This window comes from Podarcis cretensis (assembly GCF_951804945.1).
Source record: "Podarcis cretensis genome assembly, chromosome: 4".
Classification (NCBI taxonomy): domain Eukaryota; kingdom Metazoa; phylum Chordata; class Lepidosauria; order Squamata; family Lacertidae; genus Podarcis; species Podarcis cretensis.
Window position 1 is genome coordinate 53155282 of NC_137173.1, and position 18584 is coordinate 53173865.

The 18584-nt window shown below is 41.2% G+C and overlaps 1 protein-coding gene across 1 annotated transcript in view; it reads left to right on the forward strand.

Moving 5' to 3' along the window:
- HUNK (hormonally up-regulated Neu-associated kinase) overlaps positions 1–9244 on the forward strand; it is a 56194-nt gene extending 46950 nt beyond the window's left edge. Inside the window, exons 8-10 of the mRNA XM_079972046.1 lie at positions 1386–1466; positions 4266–4443; positions 5817–9244. Coding sequence (XP_079828172.1) covers positions 1386–1466; positions 4266–4443; positions 5817–6484 — 927 coding nt within the window. The 3' untranslated portion in view covers positions 6485–9244. The remainder of the gene's footprint in view (positions 1–1385; positions 1467–4265; positions 4444–5816) is intronic.
- The last annotated feature ends 9340 nt before the right edge of the window (positions 9245–18584 follow it).

Here is an 18584-nt window from a genome sequence, read left to right on the forward strand (position 1 = left end):
GCATGGGGGGGGGGATATTGATTTTATTTTTGCTAGATTCATTCCTTTTTACATTTTCTCCTCAGAACATCTCAGTTTAAATAATCTTTTTTTCTTCTGCATCGCTATCACACCCAAAGTATCAGAACTAGTTCATAAAAGCAATTTGGTGTACCAGAAGCTGGTTACATTGCTCAAAGTGAAATAGCTATCATCTTAATAACTCGCTGTGATACCAGGTTGCTTTGTGAGCCTGTAGAAAATCACTCGCCAGCCTTCTGTGACCATGATAGATTTCTATCAGACAGTGAACACCAGCACAATAACTCAGTTACTGTCACCTCAATCTGAAACTCCTAGATTAAAGAAATGGATTGTAGCTGTCACCTGTGACACACTTTGAGAGGGCCCAGTCTTTATCTTCTTCCATACAAGGAAGGTTCCATCAATAATGAAGAGCACTTTCCTCTGTTATCTCTGTCTTCTTTGAAAAGTCCAAACTCCCAGCAGTGCTACCTTAGAGCTATATAAAAGATTATCAGGAAGGAATTGTTAGCCTGTCCTTTTGAGCTACATGATGGTTGACTCTTTTTCTGTTGAAGTAGGTAGAGGTGCAATTAATGAGGAAGTTGCTTGTAAGCCCTCTGCCTTTTGGGTGTTTCTTGTTTAAAAGAGAATTTGGACACCCTAGAGGCTTTCCAGTTCAAGCATCAAGGAAACTGGTTGCATTTTTTAAATAATTTAATTCCCATGGTTAGTGCTTGTTTATCAACATCTGATTAGTTTCCGTTTTACCTGAAGGTGATTATTTTTGTGAGTAACAAGAATTGTTAAATGCATCCCTGGTTATGATTATATTTGGGAGGGAAGCATGTTGAGAAGATGTATAGCTGACTATTTATTTACAGCAATTTCTGAAGTAAAATAATTGTGAGATTGAGGCTACAGTCCTATACCCGTTTACCTACCATGGTAATTTGGACTTAACCTGTTACTAGACAATTACAAGATTGTAATTTTGTTAGACTATACTGTCAAATAGTAACTGAGGAGGAGGAACCAGGTGCAAAATAGTGACTCTGGGAAAGGACATATTTTCAGAACGCAAAGTAGTACTAACCACATGCTCAGCCCAGGTCAAAACTCCACTCTTGGATTTTTATGAGTCATTCTTATTTCAGCAGCCTAATTTAGAATAGGGAGGAAGCCTTTTAGATGTTGATGCTCTTAACCCAGAACTTGCCAAACTATGCAAATCACCTACCTACCCACCAGTAGATTCCAGTCTGGCCACCCCAATATTTAGGGTGGAAGTAGTGATTGCAATTCTTTTAAACAAGTATTTGAACTAATCTGTGCTCTAATTCTCCCCACAAATACCTTACAATTATTATTTATCCTTCTAGAAGACAGAAGCTCCCGATAATGTGTACATGAACCATTGGTGTCGGATAGAAAAATACAAGTCAAACAAGGACACCTACGAGGTAAACCAGGTTACAATTATTTGGAACCAGGCAATACTTGGGCATTTCCCTTGACTGTTATTTCAACTTTGGTTCAACAAAGAGTACAAACAAAAAGTCATGCCCAGAGGTCTCTTGAAGGATGGCTGTGCAAGAGAAACTTACCATATGACTCACTGCAAAACATGCCAAGGCAACATGGGGTAATCCAGTTTGGCAAATACTGAATATATCCTCAGGGAGGAGTGGGATATAAATTCAATAAATAAATAAAGGGAAATAATACTATCCCCATTTTTAGAAACAAAGTCAATACAAGTCGACAATAGATGCTGTTGATATCTTTTCTTTTCTTTTTTAAAGTAGCAACTGTTAAGCTATTGCTAATGCTGCACCACAGCTTGTTATTTTCATTTAGAGCGGTTTCAGCATTTCCCAAAACAGATTCTGTTTAAGGAATAATTCAATGGCAGAGAACACTTTGCCCAACATTTGCTGTAATGCCATGTTCCCTAATTTCCCCCTACTTACCTAAGTGGAACCATTGTATTTGATGCCATGTATTTATCACAAGAGCCATAATCCAGCTCTTTGGCTCCGGCTCAGAGTGAGTGTGCTGATCATACAGGGCAATTGTACAGAGGTGCAAAGCTGATGTAAGGATACACAGAGTTGGTGGTGCACACATCCCAGGGGATGGAGTCTATATCAGGCAACAGGCTATTTTGAATACTAAATATTTGGACAAAATAGCAGGGCACCAGAAAATTTTAATTCATGAATCTAATTATTAGCTCCCCTTTCATTTTTGCTTTGTTTGGGAATTGCCCCTCTATTGTTTCATAGAAGTAATACAATAAAAAGACCTTAAAAACAATGAACCGTCATAGCTCATTGAAAAACAAAATAGATATTCTGCTTTAGAAGTCAACCTCCAATTCGGTGTTGTTTAGCAACCAGGTTAGGACATAGCTTCTCTCTGGCAACAGTCCAGAAATGCAGCCACTTTCTTCCTTCTCTGTTCTTGAAGGAGAGCAGAGCTCATCCTGCTTCTGCTTCTGTAACTCGACTGATGTGAACATTCACAGCTGTAATTTAACTTGTAATACTTGCAAAAAAAAAAAAGAATACTTTTCGAAGATTGCTGTTAAAACCATGGTATTAATTGTGATGTTGTGTTTTTATTAAATTAATTGGGCCAGTAAATATTTTTACTTCACATTTTTTCAAAATCATTTGCTGGCGTGTATGTGTGTGTTTTTGTATGTAGACATATATGTACATCTGTATATAGACACAACAGATACATACAGAGATACATACATACACACATACAGAAATATGTGTGCCCATGCACATACACCCAGCCCAAATGGATAGAATCAAAAACTAATAGAAAGTGTGTGACTCCTAAGATATTTGATCATATAAAGATTTAATAATTTTGCCAGGGGGGAGGGGGAATCAATTTCCATTGTGTCTCATGTTCTGGCTTATTGCAAAACTTTATCATCAGCACATGTATGTAGTTGAAACCAGCAGTTGTTGGGAGCATGTCTAAGGGCCCCTCGATAATTTCATTTGATACAGACATGTGAACAAGACACACATCTCAGTGTTCTTCAGCTACTATAGCCAGACAAAACATCCTTTTCAGCCGAGCTTGCAGCTACGGACATCCACTTGCAAAGAGCTTTTCTGAACATAAGAGATACATGAAAGCGCATCAGAGCGTTACTATGGAGATGCAGCCAGACAGCTCCTAGGGTCCTCCTGCACTTTGCAGAAAATTCTTCCGCATCATTTTAATAATGGGAAAAACAAATGCAAAAGAAGGTTCTTCTGTCCACTAGATACCAGAATCCAAAGTGCAAGTGGTTTTGGTGAGACATTTCTGTGTCACCATCTGAGTGATGGGAATCATAGTGACCAATATCCAATACTTGTCATGAGGATGGATTGGATAAAAATTATAAAGCATGCTTTACATTGAAAGTGCTACATAAAATATTATACCAACTGTTATTGATCCTAGGTAATTCTTTGTAATGCTGTCATAGCTTCTAGTCCGACAGCTTGCTGAACTTCAGTTAGCATCCTTCCCTGTGCAATCAGAGCTAAACACATAAGCTGATAACATGCCAATCGCTACCAAGTGCTAGATTTTAAGGCTGTTGATGGATGCTCCTTATTTCCATCTCGGAACATACGAAACCTGGGTATCCTCTTCTATAAATCTGGGTGTCAGATTGTAACCTTGGTGTTCTGAAATCCTTCAATTTTCAATAGCAGTTGGGGGGGTCACATAGTTTTCACTTCTTGGCCAATTATTTACGATGATTAGCTTGATGCACCATCAATTTGTGTTCATCCCTGTGGGTGTTACAGCCCAAGACCTGAGGTGCTGTAAATCCCACCAACCTCCCAGGATGTTTTCCTTCTGCTCCACCCAACCAAAGCTGCTCCTACTTTCCCATCCTAGTTCTATTACTGGTATGATATGAAACCTCCATGTACAGACACATGAATTGCGTTTTGGGAGAAATAAGATATAAGAAAGTCACACGGTGGCAAATTACTGGAACTGCGCTACTCTCAGGAAGGAGAGGGATCCAAAGGGGACATAAGGTTGCTAGGCCCAAAACAGGTCTGGGGCGCCTTTTCCAGCCTGATGAAGTTGCTTCCATTAACTTAATGCTGCCTTTTCAAACTTGGAATGCTTTTAAGAAGCAGTGTTTTTACTTCACCTGTTTTTGAAGCTTTCTAAAGCAGATTCCAACAAACCAAACCGTTTTTGTTTATGTGCTTTTAAATTTGAAGGACAAAAAGGTCAAGGAACAGGAAACGAAGGAAGAGCCTCTTCACCCGCTTCTGAAGAAATCTGAGAAAAATTCCCCCACCTACAAAGAACCTCCTACCTGCCTTCTGACACAGATACAGACTACAAAAGCTCTGCTGAATGATCACAAAGCTACTCAGGGTGGTGCACCAGAGAAAGGTAAGTGGAGCCATCATTCCACATCTTTCTTGATGTGATCTAGACTTGCTTTGTAAGTTGCAGATCAGAGAAAATTAGGGCATATCACAGACTTTCACTGCCATCCTGTACATATCTGCTCAGAAGCTGGCCCTGCTGTGTTCAGGAATTACTCCCAGGTCAGTGCATATAGGCTTGCAGCATTTTAGTGTGACTCACTTCATCTTTACTCGGGTATATGTCCCACTGTGTTCAGTGGGATTACTCCCCGGTAAGGATGCATAGGATAACAGCCATCAACTTGTTTAACACATACTATCTCTCCCTAGGGAATCCTAATTGTGGCAGGGAGATGGGGGTATAGAATATTTGAATTCTGGGACTTGTAATCTGATGAGGGTGATGATATTTTCTCAGGACTCTTACCAGCTTAGAATTCCCTGGAGAAGCCATGACAGGAGACCTGTCATGTAAACTGTTCCACAAGAGGCATGGGATGGTATTTAAGTTTGGTCTTGCTCCACACTCATATTCTTTTTCTGCCATTTGATTTTATAATTCATTTTAGTGCTGTAGGCCATTCACAAACATAACAAAGAATAGCTGTTAAGAGCATGGTTTTAGCAGAGCTCCATTCCATATTTTACATTTTTTGCACGTACACTTAATATTGTTTACATGTAAATATAAAACTGTACATTATAAACTCAGAAAGCATGTATTCGTAACTAGGTGTATTGCACAGATATACATATCAGTGAGTCACATTTAGCCACAATATGCATGGGCAGTTTTAAATACACATTCACTGCTGCATAAGTTGTGAAATAGCAGTTGACTTACAGCACTCAACATCAAGATGCATCCCAGAAAGACAAATGTGTTTGGGGATAATTGCATGCTCTGAAATGTTCTGTTTCCTTACTCCCAGTATGTTTGAATCATCACTGGCTTTTCAGATAAGATTCCTTCCTCTATTCAAACTTCTTAGTGCACAGTTATCTTTCTTTCTGTCCCGGATAATGGTTTAGGTTTGATTAGCTTGGGAAGGGACATGACCACAGATTCCCTTGGGGCGGGGGGGGGGGAGAAGGGGGTTGACAGCCTTGACAGAACAGAGAAATGAGAATAGTAGAAAAGTTAGCTTTCTGATGGGGCAGGCAGGCAAAGTGTAAGACAAAGTAGAGAAGGAATAAGCAGGATAACACACCTTAAGGGAAAACACATTTTGGATTAAACTTGTATTTACTGTATTGTTCTGGGGGTATGTTTATGTTTAGGATTTGAATTTCACTCAGGCGGTTTCTCACTTGATGACTTATAGCTGGCCTTGTCTCAGGGAGGGGGGATCCATGAAAGGTTTTTCTTGACTCTTTTAAAAAATTGTTTTGTAGATTCTCCTAGTGGCTTGAGCCCCTTCCATGAATCAGCTACAGCCAAGACAGGTTGTGTCACCTCCTATTCTCTGGAATACCTTGAAATCCAGCAACCTGTTCCAAGGACCCCAAGGCTCACCAAGCGGCAAGATTCGCCTCAGCAAGAGCCCTCAAGCCCTGGCAGCCAGAATTTGGATTCTCCTTTAATTCTGAACATTGTGCATTCTTTTGAAACCGGCGACAGAGAGGACCAAATAGACCAAATTTCTCCCACGCATCAGTATCGAATGCTAAGCTCGCCAGTCAATTTTGGTCGGAGAAGTTCCAGTGAAAGGACATTGTCTCCGCTCTTCCAGCCAGGGGGAACTTCTCCCAGTCCTACTAAAAGTCCAGTTCATCCTACTCAACTGTCCTTCACATATGACGAAAAGAGCAGTTCTTTTAGAGAGGAAGCTGTCTCTCCAACCCAGCTAAATAATGTCTCTAATCCTCTGGGGAGCCCTAACTGTGTGAAAAGCAGAGGTCGATTCCCCATGATGGGTATTGGACAGATGATGCGGAAAAGGAATCAGTCAGTAGGGTCACCAACAGAGAAGACGCTGGAAGCAAGAATGCCTCAGCTGCAGCAAATGAGCCCAACACAAATTTCATTCAATATAATGGACCCTATAAATGGCCAGTGCTGAGGTGACTTTTCTGAAAATCTAAATTTGTGTAGTGCCGTTTTCTGGGACTTTCCCATAGAAGTAGTGAAATGTTTTTTCCTGTGTATTTTGTTACCACATTCAATAAAGAAATCACAAGGCCACATATTTCAGTGGCCTAGGACTAGTGTCATTGGTGGGAAAGGACAAATATTTCAAGTGATGTAACGACTTACTTTTGAAGATCTGTGTAATCTTGCCAAGCAGATACTTTTTGGCTGTGTTCTAATATTGCACATAAGTTTATGTCAACAACAGACCACTGGACCTAACAACTTGCTTGGACAGTGAAAGAAGAATTTGTTGAATTGCCCTCTGGTTTGTAAAGCTGTGGTTGATGTACTTGTCAGGCAATAGTTCTCTGTTTCAAAGGCATAAGCACCATTCGTTTTACTCAAAAACAGGAAAACTAAGTTTTTTCATATTTCTGAAGCAAATGTGCTCTCTTCAGTCATGTACAGATGAAGAAGAAACAGACCTGAAAGGACTTGGCATAAAAGCACAAAAACCAGAGCAAGATGCTAATAACTGAAGCAGTTTTTACTGTCTAATAATTCCAAAACACCTAAAATCATTCTATATTTTTCCTAAAGGAAATGTTCATTTGTTAAGAGATGCTACTATAAAGAGACATGATCATCTCAGAACTAGTTTGACTGTAAGGAAATCTTTGTTCACATTTTCCTCCTCATCATGAGACAATAGCCCATATTTCTAAATGCTGTGCTTTAAAAAAACAAACACCTGGTCATCTGTATAGCTATGCCATTTCTGTGAAACTGCCTTTAGAAAAATTGTATACTTTCAGTTTTAGCAAAACAGCATTGGACATACTTGAAAGTGTTGCTGAGAAACTCTGCACTGCATTCAGAAGAGTTATCAAAGGACACATCTGCTAGCTCCAGTGCCATTTGAAAATGGCAGGAATGGTAATGCAGTTGTCATCAAAAATTTAGTAGTGCTACGAACTGTGATTAACTTTCGTAAAAGGCAAACATGTTCTGTACTCTGCAGCTCTTTTTATTTCACAGTAAAGAAAATGTCTGAATAAGAAAATAGGGGTTTGTGCAAATAATTTGCTATTAATTTACAGGGTTTTAACCAAAGACTATTCTATGGTCTACCTGTTCCCTGCTAGCACATGTTATGTATACAGGATTGCTGATAGTTGTTAACATTAGACTAGCGCGGTGGCAGATTGTCACTAATGGTTTATGTGCTTCCCCTCTTCTTTAGCATACACAGTATCTAGATGTTAATGCCTTTATAAAAGACAAATCAGAATAAGTGCTTTGGGTGGGGGGAATTATTGAGAGATTGTTTTTAAAGGTATGTTTCTGAGTCGTTTTGATGCCTTCTTTAAGAAACCCCGATATCAGATAATCAGGTTTTTCCCGCTGAGATTCTGTTGATACACATAAAATCTCAGCTCAGCACCAAATATTTCTTAAAAGGTTAGGATTGAAGAACAGCAGTGGACAGGATGTCAGGAGCACTAGCAGTTCTTTGGCTGCAGCCATCTTGAAATTGGATCCACCTGCTTGTGCATGAGTACATCCAAAGTAGAAGCACCCATTGGTTGTAACACCATCTTAGGAATAGGTATATGCATGAGAACAGTTGCTTCTGCTTCAAAGGTAGTGGTACCTTAATCCAGTAACAGTGCCACTGACTACCTTGCAGTTTAAAGTCCAGATCACTGAATTTTCACAAGTGCCATGTTATATCCAACTGTACAAACTGACCGATTCACATGTAATGCTAAGCAAAACCATCGTTTAGCACAAACAAGAGAAGACTGTGCCTGCTTTTAAGCTCATGCATAGCCTGAAGTTGTGCAAGTTTTAATACATTGCTCTTTGTGAAAACTAGGCCCAAGGAGAAGTATGGGAGCAGGCCAGGCTTAAACAATGTGCAGTGTGCTTGTGTCAAATGAATATCCGCATTGGCATAGGCCCGAATGGCTGAAAATGTTTCAGATTCATCACCATGAAAGAACAATATCCTACTGTGTGCCAGAAAAAAATTGTAAGCACATACCATGTGCAGGCATGTTCATGTGCAGCTGGTCTAGGGGGGGAAAACGGGGAGAAATGCCCATATTCTTAGCCAGCGCCACCCAATTTCAGCTGCCTGAGATTGTTCTAGCCCTTTTGAACTTGACTTCACACAATTAAGGGTTTTTCAGACTTCAGAGATGAATTTTGAAAGGTCATGGTGTTCCAAAAACTACTACATTATGAACCTCTACTATCCCTGCCACTGGATGGTTTCATTTACATTTTTATCCACATAACCCCTCTTAGACAAAGCAAGCTGCATTGTAAGTTTAATCAAGTTTACAACACTGCTTAATGTAAACAAAAAATACCTTGTTGAAATGGGATTGTGGCATGTTTTGTGTGTGCTTCAACTATGCTTTCTGAAAAACCTCTCAGTATTTCAAGTAGTGTCTTCAAAATAACCCCAAATATTCTGATAAGGACCCATACACCACTGATGTTTGTGAAGTTATAAAATATAATTGGTGGCATTTCCCCATAGAACACAATATTAAGGCACTAATAATCAGCATACCGTTCTGTGCATGCTTCAGACTTCTGTACCTGAATGTCCTGCAAATACTAACTTGAACTATCAACTCAGGTTTATTTGGAACCCAATGAAACGTTGGGGGAAGCAAGAGAGAGCTGTATTTTTTGTGAACAAATGGTAAATACATGTAATAGCAGAATGAAATAACATTGTTGCTGAATCTGTTTTTATTCTGAAATATGAGTATTACGCTAGTAAGTATAACTGCGTATGCAATGTATCCTACAAGCTGCTTCCTAAGGATTGATTCACACTTGCTAACAGCCCACATGCAAATGCACTTTGAGTGGGGATACGGTTGGGATTCATAGTACAACTGCACTCAGTTTGGATGGCATTTGTGTGAACCGTACTGTTCTGTACAAATTAACAATCCATTTTGTGATTATTGCAATTTGCACAACACATTTCCCAAGATGCAGTAACACAGCCCATCGTCTTCAGTCCACAACCAAGCCTGAAGCAAAATCATTATTATAATAGCAGTTCCACATAAAGAACTGCTCCTTCACCCAAACTCTTGCCCAATGTTCTGTCATCACAGGTGTCTCCAGTCCTCCCTTCTGCTCCATACGAAGGGCACTGTAGGCCCAGTTTGCGGTGGCACTCTGCAGTGTGTGTGGCCACGTGGCACTGCAATCACATCAAGGCAAATCCTTATGGCAAGTCATCTGTGTAAAGAAGCGTCTCTGTGGTTCAGTTTAGCTTATGCTGTTCCCAGTTGGAGGGATGGAGGGGATTTGAGTTTGCTAAAATGACTCTGCCATTTGGCAAGACAATTCACACAAGCAGCTTGTATAGCCACCCTTCCGCTGTTGCCATTCAAATAGCCAGGCAGATACATTAATTGGACCCTAAGGCCCTAAGTAGGAGGTGAAGTAAAACCTGCTTGTGATAATTAATTCCCTAAAACAGGGAGGAACATTCTAAATGCTGGATCAGTAGGAAAATCGCTGGTGGCCATTCCCGAAGCTCAAGTCTTGAGCTGCAGACCTTTTGTCACAGTTCTTGATGGATTGTCTTAGCACCTTTCAGTTTTGCTTTATGGTTCAGAAAGAAACACCCATTTTTTTCAATTAAAAAAATAAAATAAAAATCCCTATTCAGTACAATGGAAAAGCAGTTCTGCACAAAAGGGCTGTTTTACACACACACACACACACACACACACACACACACACACACAGCATGTCCCATCATCAACAAGCAGTGGAAATAAGCATGCTTCTTTCTTTGCAGCTGTTACAAACAGAATGGTTGGTTATGGTCTGCAACAAGCAAGTGGAGGGGAAGGTGATTAACAGCATCCAGCAGAACATCACACTTAAAAAGAAAAAGAAAAACCTACCCACACAAGGTGCTTCACTGCATCTACATTCAGATAATGTTACATTTTATGTTGGAGGTCCCCCCTGCCAATTACTGCATTATCCATGTATCAGGAAAAAACTGAATTAAACGGAGGGAGTGTAGGCTGCCACTAAGATGAGGACATTGTGTGGGCGACTCGGAAAGCATGCACACGTAGGATGCATAAAATCTACCTTAAATTGCCATCTGTACATACCTGTTACCTCCTTCCTCCCCTCTTCCTTTCAAAGCTAGGTTCTGAGCTGGGGAGAAGAGGTTGAAAAACTCCAAAGCAGTTGTCTGCTTTCTGTCACTGACATACCCTGAGCACGACGGCTCATAGTGTGGCATAGAGACATAAGGAAGCAGCTTTTAAAGATAAAGATGAGCAGCCAGCTTTTTGATCTCAATGAGACAGCTTATTGATTAAGTGTATTTTGAGGCATGCAAGCCTAGGGAATGTGGGATTTCTTGCATCTCTAAATTTACTCCTCTATCTGAAAGTAAGGGCTTGCTTTTCTCCTGTGGACACTGTTCATTGTTGCTCTTACTGTCACTCTAATTCTGGAACATAACAGAAGCCATTTAAATTTTCCAGTGTCCCAAAGCAATGCATTGTGGGAAATTAGAATGGAATGTGGGTTACAGGGATGAAGAATTAAACTAAAAATCCTGATCTTCAAATCTGATATCAGACATGCTTTCTTGGACGAAACAATAAAATGGAAACTCGTGTTTCCTAGACTTAACTGTTCTTAACTGTTTATGTCACAGACTGGTTCAATACAGAGGAATGGTAGGAGGCATCAGCTGGGGACCCCCAAGGAATAAGGCTCAGAGCCAGGGGATTGGTGGTGGGACAATGATGAGTTGTCAGAGGGAGAAGACTGGGAGGACGTTTCAGAAGCTGAAAACGTAACAGGGTTTAGTGAGCAGTGGGAATCTGGCAGACAAATCCAGAATCAAAGGCAGAAGCTGAATCAGAAGAGGGTTGCCAAGAGGCAGAGATAAGTTCTGCTGGTGAAGAGGCACAGGCTCCTCCTGCTCTGATGAGCTCCCCTCCCTCCTCGGTCACCCAAAACCAGGAGAGGCATGAAGAGGACAGAGGAGAAGTTAGCTTCATGCAGGCACAGTCTCAGATTGCTTGGGGAAAACCCTGGAGAAGAGGGGACCTTCAGTCTCAACAACTGCTTCATGGAGGCCAGACCTGCTGGAGAAGAGTTGCTGTCCTCATTAGGCCGAATACTCCTGTGCAGATCCTGTTTTTGCTAATAAAGAGTTAACACCAACTTGCTCAGTGTGATTTACTGCTGGCTCGCTCCTGTTAGCTTACATGCAGTTGCAATTAATACTTCTTAACTAATTGTAATTGCTTGACAATTTCAGAACATATTGTTAGGAAATAAAATCCTTTAAAAGGTGCACAAAACTAATGGTTTTTCCATTGTTGTAAGAATTGTAAAATGTTCTGTGTAAATTCTCCTAACTGGTCAGCTAAAGCTAATGTCCTGTGCACACTTGTCTGACAGTAAGTCCCCTTTTGTGTTCAATGGATCTTCTTTCCGCATCTGACTAGACTGCTTGCCATGATTTGAAGAATCCACACATTTGGGAAGGTAAGATTTAGTACCCTTTTAACAAGCTCTAAAGACTGCAAAGCAGGAAGTCAAGTTACAAAAATGGGACTTGACACACATGAAAATATGTTTCACTCCCTTCATTTCCTTGTGAAACAATCCCTAAAGGAATTTCCTTTCTCCGCTGCCCCAAGGATGCAGGTACCCTTAACAAGAATCCCCCTTCTATTTACTGAATGTGCCCCACCTATCATGCTTGAAGCAGCACATGGGTACCCAGCAGAAACAACAACTGGGCTGAAGAAGTTTGCTTGGAGCATCAGTCAGATGCTGAAGCAGCTCTGAAGGTTTTGAAAAGCTTCCCTGAAGTGAAAGAAAATATTTAGAACAGGCCACTGTGCTGGAGGCCATCCCTGAGTGTTTTACATAGCAACATGCTGGCACAGCAGGAAATGCTGTCTTTAAAGCTATATTTATATATGTAGAAGTTAGTTTGCTGCTGCAGTCTGCTGGTACAGGAATGTGATGTACACATTCTGGCCTACATGTATACAAATGCTGCATTCTCCCCCCGCCATTTTAACGTGTTGGATTTTCAGCTGTGTATATAGGTGAAACTCGGAAAATTAGAATATCGTGGAAAAGTTCATTTATTTCAGTACAGTAATTCAACTTAAAAGGTGAAACTAATATATGAGATAGACTCATGACATGCAAAGTGAGATACGTCAAGCCTTTATTTGTTATAATTGTGATGATTATGGCGTACAGCTCATGAAAACCCCAAATTAACAATCTCAGAAAATTAGAATATTAAATGAAATCAGCAAAACAAGGATTGCAAATAGAGCAATATTGGACCTCTGAGAAGTAGAAGCATGCATATGTACTCAGTACTTGGTTTGGACCCCTTTTGCATCAATTACCGTATTTTTCGCACCATAGGACACACTTTTTCCCTCCTAAAAAGCAAGGGAAAATGTGTGTGTGTCCTATGGAGCGAATGCAGGGGGGAGGCAGGCGGGAAAAGCCCCCAAGCTCCGTGCGCTTTTGCGGGCTTTTCCACAGGAGGGAGAAGGGACTGACTGGCTGCATCAGTCCCTTCCCCCACCTCCCAGAAAAGCCAGGAGAAGCCGCGATCTCTTTAAAGGGGTTGCGCGGCTTATGCGGGCTTTTGGGAGAGGTGAGGGAATCCCCCCACCTCCCAGTAAAGCCAGGAAAGCCCTGCGCAGCGTCTCCCGGCAAGGAGAGGCTGCACGGGGCTAAAGGGGAAGCCAAAACAGCGAGCGGGATCCATCCCACTCACTGCCTTGGCTTGTGCCATAGCCGCATGCAACCCCTCTGGCAAGGAGAGGCTGCACGGGGCTATGGCTTCTTTAGCCCTGCGCAGCGTCTCCCGGCAAGGAGAGGTTGCGTGGGGCTAAAGAGGAAGCCGAAACAGCGAGCGGGATCCATCCTGCTCGCTGCCTTGGCTTGTGCCATAGCCGCGCGCAACCCCTCTGGCAGGGAGAGGTTGTGTGCAGCCTGTACGCTGCTCTCTGGGGCTGGGGGGGGATGATTTTTTTCTTGATTCCCCCCCCTAAAAACTGGGTGTGTCCTATGGTCCGGTGCGCTTTATGGTGCGAAAAATACGGTACTGCCTCAATTCAGCATGGCATGGATGCTATCAGCCTGTGGCACTGCTGAGGTGTTATGAAGTCCAGGATGCTTCAATAGCAGCCTTCAGCTCTTCTGCATTGCTCGGTCTCATGTGTCTCATCTTTCTCTTGGCAATGCCCCATAGATTCTCTATGGGGTTCAGGTCAGGCGAGTTTGCTGGCCAATCAAGCACAGTAATCCCATGAGCATTGAACCAGGTTTGGATACTTTTGGCAGTGTGGGCAGATGCCAAAGTCCTGCTGGAAAATGAAGTCAGCATTCCCATAAAGCTCATGTGGAAGGAAGCATGAAGTGCTCCAAAATCTCCTGGTAGACGGCTGTATTGACCCTGGACTTAATGAAGCACAGTGAACCAACACCAGCTGATGACAAGGCTCCCCAAATCAACACAGACTGTGGAAACTTCACACTGGACTTCAAGCATCTGGCATTGTGTGCTTCCCCATTCTTCCTCCAGACTCTGGGTCCTTGGTTTTCAAATGAGATGCAAAAGCTGCTTTCATCAGAAAAGAGATTTGGGTTCAATAACCATTTAGAATTAAAAAATAAAAAATACAATCCCGTGCCACCACTGCACTGAGGGAGAACTTGTGTCTGCTGATGGCATTGACACTACAACAGTGCAACCCTATATCCAATGTCTACTCAGAAGTAAGGCTGTGTACACATTACAGCTTACTCAAGCTCCAGTGTGCTCCCACTGCTGGTGTTTGATATTGCTACAGCACGAGTATATCAGTATCTTGTACAGGCATAGGCAAACTCGGCCCTCCAGATGTTTTGGGACTACAATTCCCATCACCCCTGACCACTGGTCCTGTTAGCCAGGGATTATGGGAGTTGTAGTCCCAAAACATCTGGAGGGCCGAGTTTGCCTATGCCTAATCTTTTAGTTTCTTAAGAAACACTCTTGTCTGATGCACTTCCCCTCAAACTAGGTCCCAACTGATTTGAAAATGTAAACTGTGGTTCAGCTGAGGTGTGGCACACGCCTACATGACAGCTCCATTGAATAGGAGTTTTTTTGACGGGGACATTGCAGGTGGGGAGAAACAAATCAGGTAATATTGCATACAATATATCAATGTAAAACTCTGGACTTGAAATGCAAGGGATGAATTATCTCACTGCTTTTAAAGCCACTAACGTACACATGCCCTAAGTGTGTAGAAAGTTTCAGTTACAACTGTCTATTCATTATAGCGAGTTCATCAGTGGGTTGCATAATGAATAACTCCCTTAGGTTGTTTATTTGTATTATTTAAATGATTCTTATGTTGCTTTTCAGAACCACCGTCCTTTCAAAGCAGTTGACAATACGAGATTAAAATAATATAAAATAAAATCTACTGGGATCTCCAAGTTTCAAATCCTTACAATCTTTGAAAAACAAGCCCTGACCAGAGATGGGTTTAGGGGGGCACGACTGGTTTGGTCACGCTGGGAGCGCAGAGCCTTGGGGGTGATGCAGGGGATGCCACAACTATGATTTAGAATGGAGTGTGAGAGGTGGGGGGGGGCAATTTTTGGCATCATGCAGGATGCCACTAATTTTTGAGACCCCAAGGTCCGCCACTACGTTGACCAAATCCCCAATTGCCAATGTGCGGCTTCCTGGCAATTTCAATCAGCATTTGAAATGGCCTATATATGGTCCATGTAAAGTCCATGCCTGAATATGGTGAGGAGACAGGTGAAGCTCAACCTTAGTAAATCTATTTACAATCTCCAAAACTGCTTCTCAGAGGAAATTAAACTGAACAGAAACTGCTCTTAAACATCTTATAATATTCCCATTGCTGACTATGTGCATAGAGATCACTCCAGGGTATGGAACTTCTTTGACACAATTACAGGAATTATATGTGCATGTTTGTTGAATTGTCCTAGAATAGATTCCGTGAAATGTTAGAATATTCCACAGTTCAATATTACATATATTTGTTCAGAATGAGCCAAGCTGCTATATTAATGCACAGTATTAGTATTCAAGTTCACTGTTGTCGTAAGAAAACAATCCATAACCTAGCAACAGAGCTGTTCAATCTCTTACACTCATCTCTGGTTTCCTGTAATCTTTCAAGATGGAACCACTTTCCCCTTTCTTTCCTCTCAGGCATCATCAGAGATAGTTACAGCTTGAGACAGAACATTTTCTCCTAGTGATGTTCAACCGGTGACACAATACGTGTAAAGCACAATGTATTTATAGATTGCCTGCCATTTATTTATACCTTTTGGCCACAATGGTGAAGCACATTTAAGCCCATTAAATCTATTGCTTCAGTTAGAGCCATACATGCATAGAAGCAGATTTCTGCATGTGGGTCTCTACCCAGATGAAATTCCTGGGGCATATCAGTAAGAAAAACACCGGGGCCTAATTTGAATTGGTATCTGGTGGGCGGGGCTTGTGTGTTTTGCTCGAGAATCAGCCCCTCGCTTCAATGTGTGTTCCATTTAAAATGTCAGTTAAGAGGGACCAACTGCCTCTTGCCTCAAATTTGCCTCATGTTGCCGTATTTTATTTCTCTCATTATGTTATTTTGTTACAGTATTATTAAAGCTTATTTACATATATGTGAGCCACTTATTTTTCTCAAAGGAAAATAAACTCTGCTGAAGAATGGTGGAATATCCTAAACTTGAGTGAGGGGATATTCCCAGTGTGCCGGAGGATTGATTTTTTTTTAAAAAAAAATATTTATTACTTTTAAAACTTACAAAAAAGAAAGAGAAGAAAAAAGAAAACAAGAAAAAAAAACAAGAAAGGGAAAAAACAATACAATATATAAACAATACAAAACACAACATTGACACATTGACGTAAACAAAACAAAACAAAAACAATTCAAAAACATGTTGTTGTTGTTTAGTCGTTTAGTCGTGTCCGACTCTTTGTGACCCCATGGACCAGAGAATGCCAGGCACTCCTGTCCTCCACTGCCCCCCGCAGCTTGGTCAGACTCATGCTGGTAACCTCGAAAACACTATCCAACCATCTCGTCCTCTGTCGCCCCCTTCTCCTTGTGCCCTCCATCTTTCCCAACATCAGGGTCTTCTCCAGGGAGTCTTCTCTTCTCATGAGGTGGCCAAAGTACTGGAGCCTCAGCTTCACAATCTGTCCTTCCAGTGAGCACTCAGGGCTGATTTCCTTCAGAATGGAGAGGTTTGATCTTCTTGCAGTCCATGGGACTGCAAAAACATACATCAAAAACATACATCATACCATTTCAGTACTCTATCTTTCATACCCTTGTTTCATCGACCTCCTCTCACCTCCCTTTTTGTATTCCACTTCTGTTAATTGTTACAGCAATTCCTTTCCATCTTTCTCTATTTTCTGTCATATAAATATCTTAACTTATTTTTACCCTTATTTTCCATTAATACTATAATGCTTATTTATGCTTAACTCCTTATAACATTTCTACTAAAGCCATAAGATTTCATTCCAACATTTTTCTAACACTCAGTAATTTTACAATATTTCTATTTCTAAAAATAAACTTTAAACTTTTTCCAATCTTTTTCCACCATCTCTTCTCCCTGGTCTGGGATACTGCCAGTCATTTGTCAATTCTATAGTCCATCAACCTGGTGATCTTCTGTCCGAGGCTCTACTCTTTTCCAAGTCCCTTCTGCAGGTCTTCTTCATATTTATACATGCACTTTACTTTGTCTTCTACTGATCTTGTTCTTATTTTCCTTCCTTTGATACTGAAGAGCAGATCTCGGGGAAGCTCCAACCTAGCAATGCTTTTATTCCTTCTCAACAGGTCAACCAAATCTCCATGGTTAAATCTAAAATCCATAAGGTATTTCAGGACATGTTTCAAAATTCCTCCAAATCCAAAGGCCCCCACAGCTCCAATCTCCTCACGACCCAAGTCCAAATTCCAAAAGTCAGTAAATCCCTGCATGAAGGGATCTATCCAACTTTCCTTCTCCAGTCCAGGCAGGGCTCCAATCCTCAAAATCTGACTTTTTCTATATTCAATCATAAAAGGCCTCAACTTATAGTCCTCAATTTGCCTCTGTAAGGCTGGGGCTCCCACTTGTATTACTTTAGGTTCAACAACAGCAACTTCCTCCTTCGCCTTCTCGACAATTTGCCCTGTCAAAGTAGATTCCTGTATCAGATTCTGAATAATTTCTGTATTGATGTTCACTTTTTGTCCCAAATTAGTCACTTTTTGTCCCAAGTTAGTCACTTTTTGTCCCAAGTTATCAATTTTAGTAGTCATAACATCTGTCTTCTTGTGGAGTTGTTCCAACGAGTGACTTATCTTGCATAATGCAATCACTAAAGCTTCTTCTGTTGACATTCTCAAATAGTCCAAGGTCAATCCCTGATTCTCACAGTCTCTTATCTTGCAGCTGGTTCCCCCAGCTCAGCTCTTATAACAGTTTCAAAGGCTCCCTCTAGAGGGAAACAGTTTCTATTTGTATCAATCCTTTTAAGCACAGTTCAAACCGTAAATATAGTTTCAATTTTCAGTTACTTTTCCTCCTTTTTAAACGCAGAAGAGGTCAATGGAAACAATATATTTCTCTTATTTAGCTAACTGTCAAGATACGTTCTATTCACAGCCAAAACGTCAATCTTACTGGCAGCCCCTTTCCAGGTTCAGAGCGGTGGTGATTTAATTTTCATCACTCTCTCCTGCAGGCTTGCGCGATCCAAAATTTCCCCCCTCTTCTCCTGCTTCCAAGGGGGGTTTAATAGTTTTAATCGATGGAAGTTTAATCCTTTGCGGAAGACTTTCCAAGACCTTAGCTTGCAGCATCTTTGCTTCAATCTATTTACAAAAGGGGAAGGCGGACTTCCTGTTTAAAACCTTCCCGTTTCGGTGCCAAATTAAGACATTTATAGATCCAATTTTCCGTTCTACTCACGG